Here is a 25640-nt window from a genome sequence, read left to right as displayed (position 1 = left end):
CCTACTGCTTCCACAATTTTTACTGGTTCATCATTCATGTGTATTTCCATTCTGATTTTTCGATCGAGCTCGTTTATTTTGTTCATCAACTGCGGCCAATTATCATACTCCCTGATTCCATGACAAACGTAATAATATGCTGCCACATGACATATTACCCTATATGAGATGTTATGAATGTATTTTATTGAATTCTCTTCAATAAGTACCTCGATAAATTCTTTTAAGTACATTGTACATATAGCCAGGTGAATAATACGTATAACTATCGTCACAAACTTGGAACACTTTCGCGGATGTGCAATCCCCACGCCCATGAACCAAGACGTGTAAGATATTGGACGTAATACGCGCTCTATTGACGGCGAGTTGTCGTTTACCGGTGCACAAATCTCTTCCATTTTCGTTTATTACTTTCTTAATTAACGTTTTGCAAACGAGTGCTGACTATAGTAAAACTCCTCGGTAAAAAGTACAAAACATTTAGTAGACAAGATAATAAAATTTTTGTAAACACTTTAACAAGCGCACACCTTGAATTCTGCTTGATACTGCATATAAAAATTATACGATAGAAAGATCAGAGTGTTATGCATGACATGCGCGTACACACACACACACACACACACACACACACAAACGCGCGCGCACATTATACATGCGGAATAAGTTCGTATACATTTAAATGTGATTCCATCAGGCTGCGGTTTCTAGGCGTTGTCACATATCGACTCAAAATGTTACCTCTTAGTCGTCTAACAAAAAAGCGATTACTCAAAATAATAGTGTCGTTAGGTGACTTCCATCGCGATGCGAGTATGTCAAACTATCCGCGGCGTCTGTAATCCTCCTTCAACCGTCTTAATTCAATACATAATGAGGTTTTAATGTAAATAAATAAAATAAGAATATTTAAATAAATTCCCTAAATAAATAAAATATAAATAAAACAAGATAGAGATCAATGATATGAATCAATTAAAAAAATTGGAGATGTAAAATTAATTTATCCTTAAATGGATATACGTATGTACAACATTACTGTTTTACTTAAAAATGAATATTTTATATGCAATAATTTAAATGTTTATTTACATGCAATAAATTAAATATTTAAATTATTTTGTATCGTATGTCTACTGAGATTTTTTACATCAATCAATAACTATTATTTAAATTTAATCGAAATAAAAAACTCTCATGATTTTCCTTGTGCAACAATATACGTGTCTATTAATGCAAAATAAATTTATTAAGAATAAACAAAATATTACAAACTATAACTTCTTTAATAAATAATATTTATATATTATTATTACTATTAACAAACTACCGACACAAGCTGCACTCTATTCTTTTTTAGGCATCCGGGAATTGAATCAATTGAATGTAAATTATTAAATAAGTGCAGATTACTCCGACGAACTGAAAAATAAGTATTTTTCATTTAATGGTTTTGAAACATATTTAATGCAATTTTAAAGTAACTAATTTTATATAAATTGTAACGACGTAAATACATATTGTACTCACACTACAGAACAAATTGTTGCTCATTTCGAAAAAATCGCAAGCCGTGAATGATATTCGACGCTGTTGTAGTTGAATCAAAAACCAATTAATTTCATCACTGACATAGTCCCGGTCCAAAATTTTACTCAAGAGATTTTCCATGACAACATAATTCCAACCGTGACTGTTACTCCAATTATAATTTTGCTCACTGTCCGCATCTTGCAATGGCGGTCGCGTTTCTAAACTCAATTGATTCCTTGTCTCTTTCAGTTTATCAAAATTTATAGATTTGCATTTCAATGCAATTGTGTTCATAATTATCTTGGTTTTGCCGAATTCTTGACATGCAAGTGTGCAAATCCAGCAAATCAGGCCAAATTGCATAGTATACATAATCGCAGTCATGTAATCTATCAACATATCGTTATAGTCTTCGTTCATAGTATTTATGAACGCAGCGTATAATCTAGACGTGACCATAAAGAATGAGTTCGTCGAGCAGAGAAGAAGATGAAAACCGTGAATATCGTTTATCATAATAACAAGATCACAAATATCTGCATAACAGAATTCACGATTTGATCACATTTGGATATTACCGCAACTTCTTCATAGACTGTATTAAACTTTATCTAGCACCACATAAATTTATATTGTCTAACTATAATACAACAAATACTATTTGCCAAAACTTACCATTATGCAATTCTCTGATGCGTCTAATCTTAAACGCAATCAATGGAGCATCAGATAAGTTATTCAAATGACCGAACACCTTATTTATCGTTTGATATCTGTAATACAGCACATAAACGACCACATCGAAACAGAAGCTGTTGATCAACGACCGTGCTATCATGAAAAAATATAGCAAATTATTGATCACACTATTGTTATATGAATGCAAAAAGTAGTATAGGGAGATTACAATCGGGAACAAAGGGCAACACACAAAAGTCATGAAAATCGCTACTGCTTCCATGATTTTTACTGGTAGATCATTCATGTGTGTGTCTTTCTTGATCTTTCGATCGAGCTCCTTCATTTTGTCCATCAGCTCAGGCCACTTGTCATACTGCCTGATTCCGTGATAAATGTAATAATATGCCGCAACGAAAAATATCATCCTATCTATGATGTAGAAGAATTCTACTACTGAATCTATGGATAAAGTAAACATGTACTCGGTGAATGTTTTTAGAAACACTGTACACATGGCCAGGTGAATAATACGTATAATTATCGTCACAATCTTTGAACACTTTCGCGGACGTGCAATCCCAACGCCCATGAACCAAACCGTGTAAGTTATTGGACGTAAAATGTGTTCTATCGACAGCGAGTTGTCATCCACCGGTGCATGAATCTCTTCCATTTTCATCTATTACTTTCTTAATTAACGTTTTGCAAACGAGTGCTGATTATAATAAAACTCCTCGGTAAACAGTACAAGATATTTAGTCGACAAGGTAATAACATTTTTCTGAACACTTTAACAAGCACACGCCTCGAATTTTGCTTGATACTGCATATAACAGTTGTACATCAGAGAAATTAAAAGTCATACATGATATGCGCACGCACACGCACGCACACACAACAAGCACGTACACATTATACATGCAAAATGAATTCGTATACATTTAAATGTGATTCCATCATGCTGCGGTTTCTAGGCGTTGTCACATCGACTCAGGATGTCACCTCTTAGTCGTTTAACAAAAAATTAAAAGCGATTACACAAAATGATGGTGTCGTTAGATGAGCGAAATATATTTGTTAAGAATAAACCAAATATTACGAACTATAACTTCTTTAACAGATAATATTTATATATTATTATTACTATTAACAAACTACCGACACAAGCTGCACTCTGTTTTTTTTTTAGGTATCCGGGAATTGAATAAATTGAACGTAAATAATTAAATAAGTGCAGATCACTCCGACGAACTGAAAAATAAGTTTTGTATTTAATGACTTTGAAACATATTTAATGCAATTTGAAAGTAATTAATTTTACATAAATTGTACGACGTAAATATTGTACTCACACTGCAGAACAAATTGTTGCTCATTTCGAAAAAATCGCAGGCCGTAAATGATACTCGACGCTGTTGCAGTTGAATCAAAAACCAATTAATTTCATCACTTACATAGTCCCGGTCCAAAATTTTACTCAAAAGATTTTCCATGACAACATAATTCCAATCGTGACTGTTACTCCAATTAGAATTTTGCTCACTGTCCGAATCTTGCAATGGCGACCGCGTTTCTAAACTCGATTGATTCCTTGTCTCGTTCAGTTTATCAAAATTCATAGATTTGCATTTCAATGCAATTGTGTTCATAATTATCTTGATTTTGCCGAATTCTTGACATGCAAGTGTGCAGATCCAGCAAATCAGACCAAATTGCATAGTATATATAATCGCCGTCATGTAATCTATCAACATATCGTCATATTCTTCCTTCATGGTATTTAAGTATGCACTGTATAGTGTAGACGTGACCATAAATAAAGAATTCGTCGAGCAGAGAAGAAGATGAAGACCGTGAATATCGTTTATCATAATAACTAGATCACAAATATCTACATAACAGAATTTACAATTTGATCACATCTGGATATTACCGCAACTTCTTCATAGACTGTATTAAATTTTATCTAGCACCACATAAATTTATATTATCTAACTATAATACAACAAATACTATTTGCCAAAACTTACCATTATGCAATTCTCTGATGCGTCTAATCTTAAACGCAATCGATGGAGCATCTGATAACTTATTCAAATGACCGAACATCTGATTTACCGTTTGATGTCTGTAATACAGCACATAAACAACCACATCGAAGCAGAAGCTGTTGATCAACGACTGTGCTATCATGAGATAATGTAACAAATAATTGATCACACTACTGTTATATGAATTCAAAAAGTAGTATAGAGAGATTACAATCGGGAACGAAGGGCAACACACAAAAGTCATTAGAATCGCTACTGCTTCCATGATTTTTACTGGTTGATCATTCATATGTATTTCTTTCTTGATCTTTCGATCAAGCTCCTTCATTTTGTCCATCAGCTCAGGCCACTTGTCATACTGCCTGATTCCGTGATAAATGTAATAATATATCGCTACGAAAAATATCATCCTATCTATGATGAAGAAGAATTTTATTACTGTATCTAGGGATAAAGGGAACATGTGCTCGATGTATATTTTTAGAAACACTGTACACACGACCAGGTGAATAATACGTATAACTATCGTCACAAACTTGGAACACTTTCGCGGATGTGCAATCCCCACGCCCATGAACCATGACGTGTAAGATATTGGACGCAAGGTGTGCTCTATTGACGGCGAATTGTCCCGTACTGGTACATGAATCTCATTCATTTTTGTCTATTACTTTCTTAATTGACGTTTTGCAAACGAGCGCTGATTACATTGAAACTCCTACGAAAACGGTACAAAATTTTTCTGTAGACAAGATAGTAAAATTTTTCCGCACACCTTGACAAGCGCACGCTTTGGATTTTGCTTGATACTGCATATAGCAGTTGTACAATAGAGTGAGCAGAAGTAGTGCATGACATGCGCGTACGCATACGTACAAACAAAATTAATGTGCATATATACGTAAACGCAACTCCAGGCGGCGATTTCTAGGCGTTGTCCTGTATCAACTCAAGGTATCACAAAAAAGTAATTACAAAAAGCAACAGCTGTCGTTAGGTGACTTTCATCGCAACGCGCGGATACGTCAAACTATCCACGACGTTTGAGATCCTTCTCCAGTCGTCTTATCTCATAGAGATATTATGCCCATGCTGTCAATCCGCAATACATTTCATCTTGAATCCAACAACAAGAAAATTGTTTAAACAAGCGTTCGAGTGGGAATTGCACACACAAACAAATAAATCTTAGCTGCAAGTACATTTTTATTCTTAAATTATATGCCTTGATATGCCTTTTCCCCTAGAGCCAATAAAGGTTAATCCTTTTCGGTCAAAAACGCATCTTTTATTTTCCTCACCCACCAAACTCAACCATGGAAGCTTCTCCATGTGGGAAGCAGTTTCCGATCATGCAGTTCTTCTGGAGGCGAAACGCTACAAACGTGCAAGCGCATAAATTCTCCCTGATACTTTATGCAACACCAAAACGACGTATTATTTCTACAATTCTACAATTTTAAATCGCGTGCCATTAACTATTTCTTCTTATAAACATAATACAGTTTTAATAAAATTTGAATAAATTTAACAAAATTAATGAATTAAATTCCCTGAGTAAATAAAATGTAAATAAAGCAAGATAATAACCAATAAGAAGATTGGAAAAGTAAAACTATACTTAAATGGATATATGTACGGCATTATATATTTATCAAAAAATGTATTTTTTTGTATGCAATAATTTAAATGTTTATTTAAATGTTAATTCAAATGTTATTTTTTGTATTAAATGTTTATTATATGCTACAAATTAAATATTTAAATTATATTGTATCAAATGTCTACTAAGATTCTTTACATAAATAAAATTTTTAGATAAATCGGTAACCGTTCTTTTAATTCACCTAATAAAAAGAAAAATTTCTCGTTGTTTCTCTTATGCGACAATATACATTAATACAAAATAAATTTATTGAGAATAAATAGAACATTACAACTAGAACTTCTTATAACAAATCATTTTTATATACATATATTATTAATAAACCACCAGTACAAATTGCACTCTGTTTTCGTTTAGATGTTCAGGTTATTAAATAAATAAATTTAATAAAGATTATCAAATATATGAAGATTACTTCATTTCAGTAAATTCAATAAAGACTGTTAAATAAGTAAGGCTCACTCCGACAAACTAAAAAATTAGTAAATTTCATTTAATTACTTTGAGACCTACTCACATTGCAATTTGAAAGTAATTAATTTTACATTAATTGTATAACGTAAGTAAATATGGTACTCACACTACAGAACAAATTGTTGCTTATTTCGAAAAAATCGCAGGCCGTAAATGATACTTGACGATGTTGCAGTTGAATCAAAAAGCCATTAATTTCGTTATTGACATGATCTTGGTCTATAATTGTACGCAAAAGCTTTCTCACGCCATCGTAATTCCAATTGTGACTGTTACTCCGATTAAAATTTTGGTTGCTGTCTGTATCTTCCATTAGCGGTCGGACTTTTAAATTCAATTGATTCCTTGTATTGTTCAGTTTATCAAATTTCATAGATTGGCACTTCAATGCAATTGCGCACATAATTATCTTGGTTTTCTCGAATTCTTGACGTGCGAGTGTGCAAATCCAGCAAATCAGACCAAATTGCGTAGTATACATAATCGCAACCGTGTAAACTATTAATATAGTCTCATAGTCTTCGTTTTCGATATATATGAACGCCATGTATAGTAAAGTCGTGACCATAAAGAAGCAGTTTAGCGAGAAGAGAAGAAGATAAAGGCCGTGAATATCATTTATCATAATAACTAAATCACAAATATCTGCATAAGAGAAATTAAACATATTTCGATATTACCACGATTTCTTCGTAGACTATATTAAACTGTATATCGCGCCATATAAACTTACATTATCTAATTGCAAAACAATAAATAATATTTACAAAAACTTACCATTATGCAATTCTCTGATGCGTCTAATCTTGAGCGCGATCAATGGCGCATCAGATAGCTTATCCAAATGGCCGAGCATCTTATTCGTCGTTCGATATCTGTAATATAGCACATAAACGACAACATCGAAGACGAAACTGTTGATTAACGATCGTGCCATCATATAATAAAACGCATAGTCGGTCACGTATGTGTCATTTGAATGTTTCATAAAGTCATACAGGACGAGCACAATCGTGAACAAAGGGCTACACGCGAAAGTCATAAGTATCGCTGTCGCTACCATGTACCTTACTGGTTGATCATTCATGTGTACATCTCTCCTGATCTTTCGATCAAGCTGCTTCATTTTGTCCATCAGCTCCGGCCATTCATACTGCCTGATTCCATGATAAATGGAATAATATGTCGACACACAGTATATCATATTACCCATGGCAAAGAACCATTTGTTTACTGACGTATTAGATTTAAAATACACAAAACTCGACACGAATTGTAAGTGTTTTATTAGAATCACTGTACAAATGACCAGGTGAATTATACGTATGATTATCGTCACAAACTTTGGACACTTTAGCGGATGTGCAATCCCCACGCCCATGAACCATGACGTGTAAGACATTAGACGTAAGGTACGTTCTATCGATGACGAGTTGTCGTGTACTGGCACATAAATTTCTTCCATTTTCTATTATTTTCTTGCTAATATACGCTTTGCAAACAAGTGCTAATTACATCAAAACACCTCGGCAAACAATGCGAAATATTTTGTAGACAAAATAATAAAATTTCTCTGAACAAACGCACGCCTTAACTTCTGCTTTATACTGTATGTAACAGTTGTACGGTAAAAAGATCAGAAGACGCACGCACACAGACATACACACGCGCGCGCACACGCACGCATGCATACATTCATAATAAATGTGTATATTTATAAACATGCACCCCAGTTCTGACTAATAGATTAATCGGTGACCCCGGGCTGTGGCCTTTGGGCGTTGTGACATAGACGGAAAAAAAAAATTAATTCTTTTGATAATGTGTTTTACTCTCGACACATAAATCTTGAAACAATATTGTAGATAATTAAACAGATATCTTGCATTAACGGATATTTATCTGCACAAAGAAATTTTATGCTGTTCCACCAACAAAAATATATTCTCATTACTGAAGAATAATTTTCTTAAATAATATTTCAAAAATATTGAATAGAAAATAATAGTATTTTTGAAACAAAAATTATTTTTTAAAAATAAGATTACATTATCTCTATTTAATAATACGTTATTCTTAAAAGAGGCTGCTTGTATGATTAAATTAAATTGTTAAGAGCATTTGTTTACAACTGTTCTGTACTGTCGCTATAGTTTCACTATCACTATTAATGATAAGGAGTTGGTTGAAAAGATTGGGAAAATAAAATAAAATTTATCTTTAAATTGATATACGTACTGCATTACTGTTTTATTAAAAAATGTATTTTTTATATAGAATAATTTAAATGTTTTTATATATGCAATAAATTAAATATTTAAATTATTTTGTATCGCATAACTACTAAAATTTTTTACATAAATCATTAACTATTCATTTAACTTAATAGAATAAGAAACTGTCGTGGTTTCCCTTATGCGTCTTCTCCATTGCCTCACTGAGAAGGAAATTCCCCCACTTTCCAAACAATATACGTATTATTATCGCGCATCATCACCGTATAACCTGCTCACGCCGCGTATGCCGCTTCCTCTCTCTTTCAATAGAGTAGTGTTACTTTACAGTGCTACAATTTCACTATGCCATAGTGCAAATGCACCGTGACAGTGTAAAGTTTCTACTGTATACTATCAGTACAATTTGCACTGTTTTCATTTAGATCTTCAATTATTCAGTAAATTGAATAAAGATTGTTAAATAAGTAAAGCTCACTCCGACGAATTGAAATATTAGTATATTTCATTCAATTACTTTGAAACTTATTCACATTGTAAATCAAAAATAATTAATTTTATATAAATTGTATGACGTAGATAAATATTGTACTCACATTACAGAACACATTATTGCTTATTTCAAAGAAATCACAGGCCGTAAATGATACTCAACGATGTTGCAGTTGAATAAAAAAGCTATTAATTTATTGACATGGTCTCGGTCCATAACTTTGTGTAAAATATTTTCCATGACAATGTAATTCCAATTGTGACTGTTACTTCAATTAAAATTTTGCTTGCTGTCCGCATCTTCCAATGGCGGTCATACTTTTAAACTCGATTGATTCCTTGTATCGTTCAGTTCATCAAACTTCATAAATTGGCATTTTAATGCAATTGCGCACATAATTATCTTGGTTTTGTCAAATTCTTGACGCACGAGTGCGCAAATTCAACAAATCAGACCAAATTGCGCAATGTACATAATCGAAATTATGTAAAATATCAGCATACTTATAGTTGTCGACTACGATAGCATGGTATAGGGTAGTCGTAGCCCCAAAGAAGCAATTTGCCGAGCAGAGAAGAAGATAAAAACCGTGAATATTGTTTATCATAATAACTAAATCACAAATATCTGCATAAAAGAAATCAATCAGATTTCAATATTACCACAATTTTTTCACAGACTGTCTTAAATTGTATCTCGCATGACATAAATTTACATTATCTAATACAAAAAATAATAAATCGTGAAAATTTACCATTATGCATTTCTCTAATGCGTCTAATCTTGAATCTAATCAATGGCGCATCAGAAAATTTATCCAAATCGCCGATTAACTTATTTATCGTTTGATATCTGTAATACAGCACATAAACGACAACATCAAAGACGAAGCTACTGATTAACGATCGTTCCCTTATGTAATAAAACACCAATTCTGCCATGATAAGGTCATGTGAATGCATAAAGTTATACAGGGCGTGCACAATCGCGAACAAAGGGCAACACATAAAGGTTATAAGAATCGCTATTGCTTCCATATGCCTTACTGGTTGGTCATTCATATACGTTTCTTTCCTGATCTTTTGATCAAGTTCCTTTATTTTATTCATCAGCTCTGGCCATTCATACTGCTTAATTTCGTGACAAACGGAGTAATATGTCGACACAACGTATATCGCATTATCCATGACAAAGAAGAATTTGTTTACTGACCCACCCAAGGTAAAATTCACAAAACTCGAAACGTTTTGTAAGTGTTTTATTAGAATCACTGTACAAATGACCAGGTGAATGATACGTACGAATATCGTCACAAAATTTGGACACTTTAGCGGACGTGCAACGCTCACGCCCATGAACTAAGATATGTAAGATACTGGACGTAAGATGTGCTCTATCGATGGCAAATTGTCGTGTACTGGCGCATGAATCCCCTCCATTTTCGTCTATTATCCCTCTATTAAACGATGCAAAATATTTTGTAGACAAAATAATAAAGTTCGTCTAGAAGCAAAATATTACATGCGTGTAAATTCTCTCCGATACTTTATGCAACAACAAAGAACGATGCACTACTTTTGCAATTCTACAATTTAAAATCGCGTGCCATTAACTATCTCTACTTATAAACGTAATGCAGTTTTAATAAAATTTAAATAAATTTAATAAAATTAATTAATTATATTCACTCAGTAAATAAAATGTAAATAAAGCAAGATAATAATCAATAATAAGAGTTAATTAAGAAGATTAGAAAAGTAAAACTATACTTAAATGAATATATGTACGGTATTACTGTTTTATCAAATAATTAATTTTTTTATATGCAATAACTCAAATGTTCAGTTAAATGTTAAATTAAATGTTATTTTTTGTATTAAACGTTTATTTATATGTAATAAAATAAATATTTAAATTATTTTTTATTGTATGTCTATTAAGAATTTTTACATAAACAAAATTTTTACATAAATCGATAACCGATCTTTTAATTTAATACAAAGAAAAATCTTTTGTTGTTTCTCTTATGCGACAATATTCATTAATGCGAAAAAAATTTATTGAGAATAAATAAAACATTACAGCTATAACTTCTTATAACAAATAATTTTTATATACTATTATATTAATATACGTATTATATACTATTAATTATATACTATTAAATATTATATACTATTATATTAATATAAGTATAATATTAACAATCTGCCAGTTCAAGTTAAACTCAGTTGTCGTTTATTCGGATTTATTAGTAAATTGAATAAAAATTATCAAGTATGTGGAAATTACTCCGATAAACTAAAAAATAAATATACTTTATTTAATTAGTTTGAGATCTATTTACATTGCAATTCAAAAGTTTAATTTTACATAAATTATACGACACAAATAAATATTATACTTACAGCACAGAACAGATTATTGTTCATTTCAAAGAAATCACAGGCCGTAAATGATACTCGATGATGTTGTAGTTGAATAAAAAAGTCATTAATTTCGGTATTGACATCGTTTCGAGCCATAATTTTACGCAAAAGATTTTCCATGGCAACGTAATTCCAATTGCGACTCCAATTAAAATTTTGCTCGCTGTTCGCGTCTTCCAATGACGGTCGTACCTCTAAACTCAATTGATTCCTCGTATCGTTCGGTTTATCAAACTTCATAGATTGGCATTTCAGTGAAATTGCACACATAATTGTCTTGGTTTTTTCGAATTCTTGACGCGCGAGTTTGCAAGCCCAGCAAATCACACCAAATTGAATAGTGTATATAACCGAAATTATGCAATATATCAATGCCACCTTATAGCTATTAAGCATAAAAACCATATATCCACAGAATAGTGCAGTCGTTACAATAGAGAAGCAGTTTGCCGAGAAGAGAAGAAGATAAAAACCGTGAATATCGTTTATCACAATAACTAAGTCACAAATATCTGCAACAAAATTCTAAATCACATCTCAATATTGCCACAATTTTTTGTAGACGTTATTAAACTGTATCTCGCGCCACATGAACTTACATTATCTAATTTCAAAACAACAAATAATATTCGCCAAAACTTACCGTTATGCAATTCTTTAATGCGTCTAATCTTGAGCGTGATCAATCGCGCATCAGATAGTTCCAAATGGCCGAGCATCTTATTTATCATTTTATATCTGTAATACAGAACATAAACGACAACACCGAAGAAGAAGCTGTTGATCATCGACTGTGCCATCATGTAATCAGAAAAAAGACTGTCAATTGCAATGTAATTTGAAGTCAAAAAGTCATATAGGTAGCGTACAATCGGGATCAAAGGGCAACACACAAAAGTCATAAGAATCGCTACTGCTTCCATGACTTTTACTGGTTCATCATTCATGTGTGTTTCTTTTCTAATCTTTTGATCAAGCTCCTTTATTTTGTCCATCAGCTTTGGCCACGTGTTATACTGTCTGATTCCGTGATAAATGTAATAATATGCCGCAACGAAAAATATCATCCTATCTATGATGTAGAAGAATTCTACTACTGAATCTATGGATAAATGAGAAATGTTGTTACGGATGAACATTGTTAGAATCACTGTACAAATGACCAAGTGAATGATACGTATGACTATCGTCACAAACTTTGGACACTTTAGCGGATGTGCAATGCCCACGCCCATAAACCAAGACGTGTAAGATATTGGACGCAAGGTGTACTCTATCGATGGCGAGTTGTCGTGTACAGGCACACGAATCTCCTCCATTTTCTTTTACAAGGGGTTTTTGTAAAGTATGTACGATTTCAAAATATTTCTATGGCCGCGCTGTATGTGCAATTCTGTGGACGCGCACTGATTGCCTTCATGACTGTTCTCTATACTGCTACTGGCTTGCTAATGGATGAAGGCAGTCAGTGCGTATCCACAGAATGGCACATACAGCGCCGCCATGAAAATGTTTTGAAACGGTACTTACTTTACAAACACCCTTCGTATTTTTTTGCTAATTGACGCAAACGAGTACTGATTACATTAAACTTCTCGGTAAACAGGATATTTTATAGATAAGATAGTTCTTCTGAACACTTTAACAAGCGCACGCTGTAAATTCTGCTTGATACTGCATATAAAGATTGTACAATAGAAAGATCAGAAAGTCATGCATGGCATACGCGCGCTCTCACACACACACACACACACACACACACACACACACACACACAACGCGGGCGCAAACGCATGCGTACAAAATAAATATGCGTATATATGTAAACTTGACTCCAGCCTGCGATCTCTAGACATTGTCACGTACTAACTCAGGGTGTCACCACCCTAGTCGCCTAACAAAAAAAGCAACTACAAAAAGCGATAGCTGTCGTTATGACTTTTGTCGCGACGTGTGGGTACATCACACTAACGTCTATAATCCTTTTGCGACGGTCTTATTTCATAGCAGCATTATGCTATGAACGAACCTATCAATCCGTTTTATCTTAAATCCACCAACGAAGAAATTATTTACCGCGGTCATCAACACACAAAAAATGGATCTTGCAACAAATAAATTTTATTCTTCAACATTATATGCTTTGATATGACCGTTAAATGCTGTCCTCAATTAGAGATGTTCTTTTGGATATAATAAATAGATTTGTATAAAGCATATGTAATTCTTAAGATAAATATACACCACTGTGTGGCGTGTTTCTCGTGAACAAAATGCACTTTCTGGATAAATAAAACCGACTAACTAACAGCGTGGAAAGAACTAGGATTTCGCCATCAACATATAGTCCTAGACTGAAACATGTCAATCTATAAAAGTAACCGAGAAAAATGAGGACAGCGTTGTGAAAACCTTAATTTTAAAAAAACAGTATGTTTAAATTAAATTAAACTTATTTTGGTTAATGTTGATATAAAATATTATGAAGAGAAAAATTACATTTAATGTAAGTATATTCAGTGTTAAACTAATGTAATTTTATTGTTTAATTAAATCAAAATTTGTTTCAATTTATAAAATTTTAATTTTACTGTACGAATAATTTAATCTTTATTACAAAATATTTATTTTCAATACTACATATTTTAGATATAAAATATTCTTGAATAGAAGCATTTTTTTGCACAGTTTTAAAAATACATTCTTCGTGCGTTTATAAATTGGAATATGTCGCCTTCAAGAGCAAAAATCTACAACATTAAATCGCATTAACTGTATTATTAAAAATTTATTTCTTATATACAATAGTTTAAATATTTATTTACATGACAATAAATTAAATATTTAGATTATTTTATATCGTATGTCTACTAAGATTTTTTACATAAATAAGATTTTTACATAAATCAGTAAACGTTCTTTTAATTTAGTACAAAGAAAAATTTGTCGTGATTTCTTTTATATAAGACAATACACGTTTATTAATACGAAGTATATGTATTGAAAATAAACAAAATATTACAACTATATATAAATACTACAACTTCTTTTAATAGATAATATTTATATATGTATACTATTAATAAACTACCAGTTACGTTCTGTTTTCGTTTAGATCTTTGGGTTCAGAAGCAAATTGAATAAAGATTATCAAATATGTGAAGATTACTCCGACAAACTGAAAAATAAATATATTTTAATTAATTGCTTTGAGATCTATTTAAATCACAATTCGGAAGTAGGTAATTTTACATAAAATGATATAAGTAAATGATATAAGTAAATATTATACTCACACCACAGAACAGATTATTGTTCATTTCAAAGAAATCGCAGGCCTTAAACAATACTCGACGATGTTGCAGTTGAATCAAAAAGCCATTAATTTCGGTATTGACATGGTCTTGAGTCATAATTTTACACAAAAGATTTTCCATGATAACGTAATTCCAATCGTGACTGTTACTCTGATTAAAATTTCGCCCGCTGTCCGCATCTTCCAATGACAGTCGTACTTCTAAACTCGATTTATTCCTTGTATCGTTCAGTTTGTCAAAATTCATAGATTGATATTTCAATGCAATTGCACACATAATTATCTTGGTTTTGTCAAATTCTTGACGCGCGAGTTTGCAAATCCAACAAATTAGTCCAAATTGCATGGTGTACACAACAGAAATCGGAAATATGGAATGTAACAATGCACTCACATAAAATTCATTTGTGAAATATACGTAGCCATAGCATAGTCCGGCCGTTGCAATAGCGAAGCAATTTGCCGAACAGAGAAGAAAATAAAGACTATGAATATTGTTTATCACCATAACTAGATCACAAATATCTGCATAACAAAATTCTAAATTAATTATTTAGAATAACAGACCATCTCGTGATGTCAATAACGTTGACATATATTATCAAGATCATCATCCTGAGTGATGTTATAAAAATTTTACTTGGCGCTCGTTATTTGTTAAAAAGTTATAAACAAAAAAAAGTTTAATGCAGGGAGGGGGGGACCTTTGCCCTCCTCTCCCGTACCTGCCCTTACGATATGGGTGCCCTGAATAGAAGTGTGCAAAAGTACGGTGCGTACTTTGTTGATGATAAATTACGACATAGTTATCTCTCAATAAAATAAGCACCTACTTTTGTGCATTTCTATCCAGGGCCGACGGGATGAGTGCGGGAAGTTGCCAAAGGATGCACCTCCGTGCACCCCCTACGTGCGCGCGTGGTTCGAAATAATTACCGAAAATATATATCAAGAAAATTACATCAAATTTTTCCAACTTTCGTTTACAAATTTTTAACAAAGAAACGAGCGCCAAGTAAAACATTTATAACATTACTCAGGCTGATGATCTAATATATCAAGATCACTGTCATCAGGAGGTGGTTTGTTATCATAATTACGAATTCTAAATCACATCTCAACATTACTACAATTTCTTTGTAGATTGTATTAAACTGTGCCTCGCGCCACATGAACTTACATTATCTAATTACAAAACAATAAATAATATTTGCCAAAACTTACCATTATGCAATTCTCTGATGCGTCTAATCTTGAGCGCAATCAATGGTGCATCAGATAGCTTATCCAAATGGCCAAACATTTTATTTACCGTTTGATATCTGTAATACATTACATAGACAACAACACCAAAGAAGAAGCTGTAGATGGTCGACTGTGCCATCATGTAATAAGAAGAAAGACTCTCTATCACTCTATCGCCATATGAACTCATAAAGTCACATAAGGAGAACACCATCGGGATCAAAGGGCAACACACAAAAGTCATAAGAATCGCTACTGCTTTCATGATTTTTACTGGTTGATCATTCATATGTGTTTCTTTCCTGATCTTTCGATCGAGCTCCTTCATTTTATCCATCAGCTCTGACCACGTGTCATACTGCCTGATTCCGTGATAAATGTAATAATATGCCGCCACGAAGTATGTCATCTCCACTATAACCCAGCCAAAGTGTATTATTGTATTCATGGATAAAGTCAAAACATTCTCACGGATGAAAATTGTTAGGAACACTGTACACATAACCAGGTGTATGATACGTATGACTATCGTCACAAACTTTGGACACTTTAGCGGATGTGCAATCCCCACGCCCATTAACCAAGACGTGTAAGATATTGGACGCAAGGTGTGCTCTATCGATGGAAAGTTGTCGTGTTTTGTCACGTGAATGTCTTCCATTTCTGTTAGCTTTTTGCTAATCGACGTTTTGCGAACGTGTGCTGATTACATTAAAACCCTTCGGTAAACGATACGAAATATTTTGTAGGCAAGATAGTAAAATTTTTCTGAACAAACGCACGCCTTGACTTCTGCCTGATACTGCATGTAATAGTTGTACAATAAAGAGATCAGAAGACATGCGCCTACGCACGTGCGCATCCATTCATAATTAAAAAGGCCATGTAAACGCGACAAGTGCGCCTTTGATCGTGATGTATTGTTGCCGTTTTTTTTTTTTTGCGATGCTGGTATGTTCTCTCGATGCGCTTACTTCGTGTTACGAGAGTACCTGTCACTGCGATTGAATTTTAACACCTGTCAAATTTCTATAGATAGTTATTTATACAATTATTGTTGTAGTTTATTTTTAAAAAGTAAAAAGTAAAAGGTCAGATAGCGAGCGCGAACCGCATCTGTGGTGTCTCGTGTGTACAAAATTATGCGTATATAAGTAATTGTCATCCCAGCATTGACTAACAGATTAATCTGTGACCCCAAGCTGTGGCCTCTAGGCGTTGTGACGTAGACGGAAATAAAGAATATTCTTTTTTTGATGTCCACGGCTGCTCATACAATTAAATTAAATTATCAATCAATTATAAATACTTATTTATAACTGTACCGTATTGTCACTACACTTTCACTTTCTATTTACGTTATTAATACATGACTTTGTTTGTCGAGCCAACGGCATCGACATCCTTACATTTCGAGATCGAATTCTGTTTAATTAGAAGATTCCCGAAGATCCCTGGAATTTCACTTATCGCTCCGCAAATTGCCCGGCTACGAACCTTTGAAGAAAGTGACGAATACTCACTTCAGTCTCGTACACTCACTAGTACGGAGTGCCATCTCCCAAATCAAAGAGACATTCAATAATGTACAAGTCATAAATCGGGAATATCGAACCAATTACATAATCAACCACGCTCGCTCTCCAGATGAAACACAATCCGATATAATCTGAAGCCTGTCTCGCGTCGACCGTGAAAAGGTCCGGAATCTACACGCGATTATCTCCAACGCGTACGTACAAACAGAACGAATGTGCGTATATACGTAAACGTGACTCCAGGCTGCGGTTGGACGTGAACAGGGCTGATTACATTATACTTTCTCACATAAAATATTTTGTAGCAAAAATAGTTAAGTTCTTCTGGAAGCAAAACACTTCTACAAGCGCGTGCCGTAAATTCTCTCTGACACTTTATGTAACAAGGAATAACGTATTACTTTTGCAATTTTACAATGTTAAATCGCTTGCCATTAATTTTATCTCTTCATAAACGTGATATAGTTTAAATATAATTTAAATAAATCTAATAAAATTAATTAATTAAATTCCCTGAGTAAATAAAGCAAGATAATGATTAATGAGTTGGTTAAAAAGATTGCAAAAGTAAAACTAAATTTATTCTTAAATTGATATACGCACTGCATTACTGTTTTATTAAAAAATGTTTTTACAATAATTTAAATGTTTATTTATATACAATAAATTAAATATTCAAATTATTTTGTATCGTATGTCTATTAAGATTTCTTACATAAATCAATGACCATTCTTTTAATTTAATGGAAATAAAAACTGTCTTGGTTTCTTTTGTGGACTTTCTCCATTGCCTCACGGAAGAGGAAATCTATACATTCATTGTCGCACATGATATACGTATTACCACCGCGCTACCGCGCATCATCACCATGCAGCCTGCTCGCGTATGCCGCTTTCTCTCCCTATCAATAGAATAGGGTTACTTTACAATGCTATAATTTTACTAAACGTCACAGTGCAATACCCGAGACCATGGCAATGTAGAATTTCGACTGTATACTATTAATAAACTACCAGTACAAGTTGCACTCTCTTCTCGTTTAGATCTTCGAGTTATTTAGTAAATTGAATGAAGATTGTTAAATAAGTAAAGCTCACTCCGACAAACTGAAAAATTAGTTCATTTCATTTAATTGCTTTGAAACTTATTCACATTGCAAATCAAAAATAATTAATTTTATATAAATTGTGTAATGTAAGTAAATATTGTACTCACATTACAGAACAGATTATTGTTCATTTCGAAGAAATCACAGGCTGTAAATGATACACGACGATGTTGCAGTTGATTCAAAAAGTTATTAATTTCGTTATTAACATGGTCCGGGTCCATAATTTTACGTAAGAGATTTTCCGTAACAACGCAATTCCAATCGTGACTATCACTCCAATTAGAATTTTGCCCGCTGTCCGCGTCTTCCAATGACAGTCGTATTTCTAAACTCGATTGATTCCTTGTACCGTTCAATTTATCAAACTTCATAGATTGGCATTTCAATGCAATTGCGCACATAATTATCTTGGTTTTCTCGAATTCTTGATGCACGAGTGCGCAAATCCAACAAATCAGACCAAAGTATATGCTGTACATAATCGAAATTATGTAAAATATCAGCATACCCTTATAGTTGTCGACTACAATAGCATGGTACAGGGTGGTCGTGACCATAAAGAAGCAATTTGCCGAGCAGAGAAGAAGATAAAGACCGTGAATATTGTTTATCATAACAACTAGATCACAAATATCTGCATAAGAGAAATCAATAAGATTTCAATATTACCATAATTTCTTCATAGACTGTATTAAATTGTATCTCACATCACATAAATTTACATTATCCAATTGTAATACAAAAAAATATTCGCGAAAGCTTACCATTATGCATTTCTCTAATGCGTCTGATCTTGAGCGCAATCAACGGCGCATCCGATAGTTTATCCAAATTACCAATTAACTTATTTATCGTTTGATATCTGTAATACAGCACATAAACGACAACATCGAAGATGAAGCTGTTGATTAACGATCGTGCCATCATGTAATAAAACACCAATTCGGTCATGGCAGTGTTATATGAATGCATAAAGTCATACAGGGCGTGCACAATCATGAACAAAGGGCAACACGTAAAAGTTATAAGAATCGCTATTGCTTCCATGTGCCTTACTGGGTGGTCATTCATATACGTTTCTCTCCTGATCTTTCGATCGAGCTCCTTCATTTTGTCCATCAGCTCCGACCATTCATACTGGCTGATTCCGTGATAAACGGAGTAATATGTCGAGACAACGTATACCGTATTATCCATGACGAAGAAGAATTTGTTTATTGACACACCCGATGTAAAATTTGCAAAATTCGAAACGTATTCTAAGTGTTCTATTAGAATCACTGTACACATGACCAGGTGAATGATACGTATGACTATCGTCACAAAATTTGGACACTTTAGCGGACGTGCAACGCCGACGCCCATCAACCATGACGTGTAAGATATTGGACGTAAGGTACGCTCTATCGACGGCGAGTTGTTGTGTACCGGCAAATGAATCTCCTTCATTTTTGCCTATTACTTTCTTGCTAATCGACGTTTTGCAAACTACATTACATTAAAACTTCTCGATAAACAATATTTCGTAAACAAAATAATCAAATTTATCTGAACAAACGCACTCTTTGACTTCTGCTTCATACTGTATGTAACAGTTGTACAAAAGAGAGATCAGAAGCCATGCGCGCACGCACACGCGCATATACGTACACGCACGCATGCACGCACGCACGCACGCATATATACTAAATAAATATACGTACATATGTAAACGTGATCCCAGCACTGACTAATAGATTAATCTGTGACCCCAGGCTATGGCCTCTGGGCGTTGTCACGTAGACGGAAAAAACGGATATTCTTCTTTTGATAATTTGTTTTTTGTCGACACATAATCTTGAAATTATAGAGAGTTAAACGGGTATAATTTGCATTAACGGATATTTACTTGCATGAAGTAGTTTTACGTTGTTCCACCAACAAGAATATATTCTCATTATTAAAGAATAATTTTCTAAAATAATATTTAAAAAATATTCAATAGAAAATAATAATATTTTTGAAATAAAAATTATTTTTTGAAAATAAGATTATATTATTTTAATTGGATAATATGTTATTTTTAGAGAAAGGGCTGCTCATATGATTAAATTAAATTAGGAGTATGTACAATTTCTTCTTGTTTTAAAAATTAAAATATTAACCGATTAATAAATTTATTAATAATATTTTACTAATTCTATCAAAAACTGTGAAATATTTATATTTATTTATAAAATTATTATTTAACTATGCACTGAGAAAAAAGTGTTATCTTGAACTCAAAAATTTTTCAACTGGGTTAAATTTCGTCGGTTCAAGTATTTATGCATTTAACTTAAATATATAAAATAGTTAATTTTTAATTTAAGTATTTATATATTTGATTAATATATAAATACTTGAATTCAAGAAATTTAATCAAGTTAAAACATTTAATCAAATTAACAACCATTTCTTCTCGGTATACATGTGTCATTTTCCTGACTATAAAGAGCCTAAGGGGATAAGCATGTAAAAACTGCCCCCGCACATAACATAAATTATTTATGATATGTGCTTTATTTATGTTATGTGCTAAATTAATACCATAAATTGACATCTATGTAACTAAAAATGATGGGGGAAAGCGCAATAAAAAAACTAGTTTTTTTCAAAAACGGCGCAATTTTGATGAAAAAATATATGTTATAAATTTAACAAAAAATACGGATAAAAATTTTTTTATTTGTAGAAAAATTTTCTTGAAATTATATTTCAGAGATATACTTCCAATTTTTTTCAAAAGAAATCTTAAAATGTCTACTTCACATATAATCGGCGCGGCGCGGCATCATGCCTTCACAGTACACTCGCTCTAGCCGCGCACGTCGAATGTATTAGTCTGGGTTTTATGTTGGATTCCTGAATTATTCTAACGACCACAAAGTGTATAAAAATATAGATTTTATTTTTATTTGTATTGTATATTTATCTTATGCGCCTTTCCTTATCGGAGTGCTTTTTACATGCGTGTATTTTGACAAAATGGACATATTTTAAATGAGTCTCCTTATCTCTCGGGCAAAGAGGGATACTTGAAGATGAAGAAAAATTATTAGCTTCAATAAAGCTGAAATATATTTTTTACAATTTTCTTTTTAATTTTTACTTTTCTCAAAAGTATGTTGCAACTGGCACACTTCAAGTCTGTCGCTGCCGTTCAAGGCATTCTTTAAAAATATATATACCAATAGTACAAATAATTAAACAAATAAACAAATTCGATTATTCAAAGAAAATAATATTTTTCTAAAAATATTAGACAGTGAAAACTGAGAAAGTGACATGTGACATCATTACTTTCATACTTATAGCTGTGAATTGACGAGTGCTAAAAATTGTTCTCTGCAGATAACAAAAGTTGTACCTACAACTTTTGTACCAAAACAGTTAGCGAAGAAATATCGTAGTACCAAATCTTAAAATTTCTTACATAATTGCATTGTCTCGTGCGTTATATTGTTTCACTTTCAAATTTGTGCTAATCAACTCCGAATAGATTATCTTCGTCGATAGTATCTCTCAATATTTTCGTCCACGTTCACACGGATTTATGCGGACAGCGGTCTACGCCGGCGAATTAATTGGATTAAATCGCCCGCAGTTTAATATTCATTTCATGCCTTATAGAGACGCCGCGAAGCTCGCAATCCGTATAAATTGCAGTGCCTTCAAAAAGCAATTTCATTTTGTACGTGAAGTTACCGCGGAATATGAAAGCAGGCTATCTTCTCCCGACAACCCTCTCAATTAGGAACCTAACTCTCGTAGAAATTATTACATCAGAAAATGTTCGAGACGATGTAATACCGGGATTACTACAGATAAGCATATGACGTAGAAAGACCGTAAATTTTGAACGGAAAAACAAAATTTTCGTCTCGTCGCGATACGCGGCCCAAAAATTTCTGCATCTCTCACTATTTGTCGTCTTAGATCCACCTGTGCACTACTTTACATAACATTTGTAATTTTTTTGTAAAATAAACAATTGTATTAGAATATACTTAGCTAAGTACACATAAACAAACCGCGCAATTTAATTTATGTAAAAAGTATATAGACTATTTAGTTTCTTTTCTTATTATCTATTTATTATACACAATTTATTATTCGCCATTTAAAATTATATTTAATTGTTTATTATCTAGCTATATTAATTGAATATTCATATACGTCCAATTGTGTAGCAACGAAAATTATTTTTATGTGGTAAATTATACCACCATATCATTTTAATATTTATATATGTATAAATATAAGGATTCGCTGTTATGCATATTAAGCTTTGCAGAAAAAAATAAAGAAGAAAGTATATAAAGTTGTGCCGTGGCTGCAATAACCCTCTGTAATTACGCGCTTAAATCACTGTCGGCGGAGTTATTGCAGCGGATACTTTCCGCGTGGCTGAATGCGCTCGAATGCTCGAATTCTGGCAGAGCGTCAGGTTATCCAACTTTTCGCAATCCTGACAAATTTCTTTTCCCTCTCTTCCTCGCAATCTTGGACTCCACGCGCGTTATTCCCGATTCACCGTGAAAACTGATGACGCGACTGCTCTTGCGACGTTCGAAACTTCAAAAAACGTTCAACTCGTCGCAAACGTGAAATCAGCGAGACTTTAGAGTCAGTGTGGGACATTAGACTAAAGGAAAAAAAATTATATCAAACAAACTACCGCATGCCAAAACGGATTATAGATTTTCATTAAGCTAAAAGCGTAAGCCTCTTCGTCAGCCATATATTAAGCTGACTTTTATTTAATTAATTAATTAATTAATAATTAACATCGGTTTTATATTATGTGATACTTTTTATCTATCTATATTCCATATTACAGTCCGCCATCAACTCACTTTTAAAATTTAAATAAAAATTCTTATTAATTTTAATTATTTCAGCTATAACTCGCGGTTTGTCAAATCTTTCCAATACGACTTAATGTGTTTTGACTTAACAACTTTTTCAAAGCGCAAGTGACGTAGCTATCAGATTTGAACGATCGTTTCCTCCAAATTTACGTTTCTATTTCAACAGAATTCAGGTCTGCTCTCGTCGAGCATGAGTGAAATTCTGCGGAAGAAACCGGCAATCTCGGCGAAATAATTGGCTCCATTACAAGCTTAATGCGCGCCGAAATTATGATGGCGGAACTTTCGGCGGCATGTGCTCGCGGTCCGGCACCGTCGCGATTTTCCAACGCGCTTTTCCGCGCGATCTCTCGAAAATTTCACCCTACCGGCGCGCGATGCTCCCGGCTTTCACGCCCTTTCCCAACCCTTCGCGCTTGTTCGCGTAAAATCGGCAACGGCGCCGCCGCCGGTCGGGGGATTCCCCGGCGCGTGACGCGCCCCGAAATTCTGGGTTTTAATTGCGCCGCGGACATTTGGGGGGGGGGGGAGAGGGCGGAAGGCATTAATGGACCGAATCCGAGGCGGAGGGCTGCGGCGCGACGTGCTGACGCAACGCGTACACTCGGACAACAGGGCGGATGTTTAATTGAGCATTCGGTCGCGCCCGCCCGAACGCGAATGTCTCTCATAATCCGGCGTGCCAATTAACGCTATTAGAGACATCGAGCGCGCACCAGCACGCACCCGGCCGACTGCGGTCCGCGATAAATCCGATAATTGATTGTGGATCGACGAATGTGTGCGACGGCCCATTACGAGAAGTCGTAGGCGATTATCTCGCGGAAGCAAATCTTCGTTTTAGCGAGAGTGAGAATTTTTTTCAAGAGTAAAGTCCGAAATGTCAGAATAATCACAGAGAATATAGCGGTATGACGAAGAAAATTTTTACTACTCTTCACGAAAGGGATGAAAGATACAAACGTCATCCTCAATTTCTTCTACATTTTGCGCAACGTGAATAACAAAATGAAAAATTTTCTCGTTAAAAGTTATAGCTCGAAGCCTGAAAATTTGTATACAAATAAATCTATATATTCAATTTGCTGTTTACGTAAATAATAAAATTTTGATCACTTGTGTATAAATTAAGCGATATAGAGTATTACACTTGGAAAGCATAACAGTTACCACGTTGGATTTAATTATTAACCCACCGTGTGATTAATTGCCCGGAGAATTATGGCCCTTGGCTATTGTTATGCTGTAAATACACGTGGTGTTCCATGTCAAACGCGAGTGAAATTTAGTCATTTTTCGCTTCGGCGGTCACAAGCGGAACCATTTCAATCGAAACCCCGCCATTGCGCCCTAATTTCATTTGCCACGTAAACGAAATGCAGAGAACGCTCGTGTTATTAACTCCCCTACTTTTCCACCCCTGTAATCTTTTTCAAAATTGCTTTCGTTGTGCGCGATTCGCGTGTGACGGGCCTGGCGCCAATCGGCATTTGCCGCCTCCGCGTTTAATTACGATCGGGAGAAGAGCGTTCGATCAAATTAAAAATTAATTCCTATCGCAATTCCTTTTTATCGCTGAGCGCCGCGGTCGCGAGAAAGACGCGCGAAACCTATCTTCGATTCGCGTGTCAACGAAGCACTCGGGAACTCGAGTCGCATCAACCGAGGAAAAAGGCGCGAAAGAAAATACGAGAGCACCCACATCGAAATACAGATATAATCGGACTCGCAGTATCGAAGTAAAACTCAACGCTGCGCTCCATCATTCACTATTCATCATCGACGTGTACAGACTCGCTGAATTACCCATCTGAATTTGATTTATTTCGTCGTCAGAATTCTATTTTGCTTAGTAAAGAAAGACTCTCATCCATCTCAACCATTAACGCAACTCACGGCTCATCGCTCAAAAATGCTATAAATTCCATTTATAAATTTATCAGATGAGCACGACACTCTTGCTCTCCGTACTT

General features: G+C 33.9%; 5 protein-coding genes across 9 annotated transcripts; all 5 read right to left on the bottom strand.

The window, feature by feature from the left end:
- Positions 1-956: 956 nt before the first annotated feature.
- On the bottom strand, positions 957-2921 carry LOC118648253. The gene is made up of 3 exons (XM_036294570.1): positions 2212-2921; positions 1534-2072; positions 957-1425 (listed from the first exon to the last, which is right to left on the bottom strand). Exons 1-3 carry the CDS (start codon positions 2894-2896, stop codon positions 1360-1362), a joined length of 1290 nt encoding a protein of 429 aa, XP_036150463.1. The 5' UTR covers positions 2897-2921; the 3' UTR covers positions 957-1359.
- Positions 2922-3338: 417 nt separating this feature from the next.
- On the bottom strand, positions 3339-8429 carry LOC105831795. 5 transcript variants are annotated; one of them, XM_036294567.1, is made up of 3 exons: positions 7186-8425; positions 3570-4108; positions 3339-3468 (listed from the first exon to the last, which is right to left on the bottom strand). In XM_036294567.1, exons 1-3 carry the CDS (start codon positions 7871-7873, stop codon positions 3403-3405), a joined length of 1293 nt encoding a protein of 430 aa, XP_036150460.1. In that variant the 5' UTR covers positions 7874-8425; the 3' UTR covers positions 3339-3402. The 5 variants fall into 5 exon arrangements, with proteins under 5 accessions (XP_036150460.1, XP_036150462.1, XP_036150459.1 ...); XM_036294569.1 differs by having other exon boundaries at positions 3452-4108; positions 7186-7283; positions 7476-8424; XM_036294566.1 differs by adding an exon at positions 4248-5645 and having other exon boundaries at positions 3452-4108; positions 6515-7275.
- Positions 8430-11318: 2889 nt separating this feature from the next.
- On the bottom strand, positions 11319-14111 carry LOC118648252. The gene is made up of 3 exons (XM_036294564.1): positions 12208-14111; positions 11544-12076; positions 11319-11436 (listed from the first exon to the last, which is right to left on the bottom strand). Exons 1-3 carry the CDS (start codon positions 12881-12883, stop codon positions 11374-11376), a joined length of 1272 nt encoding a protein of 423 aa, XP_036150457.1. The 5' UTR covers positions 12884-14111; the 3' UTR covers positions 11319-11373.
- Positions 14112-14412: 301 nt separating this feature from the next.
- Positions 14413-17113, bottom strand: LOC118648255. Its single transcript, XM_036294573.1, has 3 exons — positions 16105-17113; positions 14861-15405; positions 14413-14742 (listed from the first exon to the last, which is right to left on the bottom strand). Exons 1-3 carry the CDS (start codon positions 16784-16786, stop codon positions 14659-14661), a joined length of 1311 nt encoding a protein of 436 aa, XP_036150466.1. The 5' UTR covers positions 16787-17113; the 3' UTR covers positions 14413-14658.
- Positions 17114-17148: 35 nt separating this feature from the next.
- On the bottom strand, positions 17149-20756 carry LOC118648254. The gene is made up of 3 exons (XM_036294572.1): positions 19540-20756; positions 18880-19409; positions 17149-18770 (listed from the first exon to the last, which is right to left on the bottom strand). The coding sequence occupies exons 1-3, from the start codon at positions 20222-20224 to the stop codon at positions 18717-18719; spliced, it is 1269 nt and encodes a 422-aa protein (XP_036150465.1). The 5' UTR covers positions 20225-20756; the 3' UTR covers positions 17149-18716.
- Between the last annotated feature and the right edge of the window lie 4884 nt (positions 20757-25640).

This window comes from Monomorium pharaonis, unplaced genomic scaffold (genome assembly GCF_013373865.1).
Source record: "Monomorium pharaonis isolate MP-MQ-018 unplaced genomic scaffold, ASM1337386v2 scaffold_320, whole genome shotgun sequence".
NCBI lineage: Eukaryota > Metazoa > Arthropoda > Insecta > Hymenoptera > Formicidae > Monomorium > Monomorium pharaonis.
This window is presented reverse-complemented; position numbering and strand designations above follow the sequence as displayed.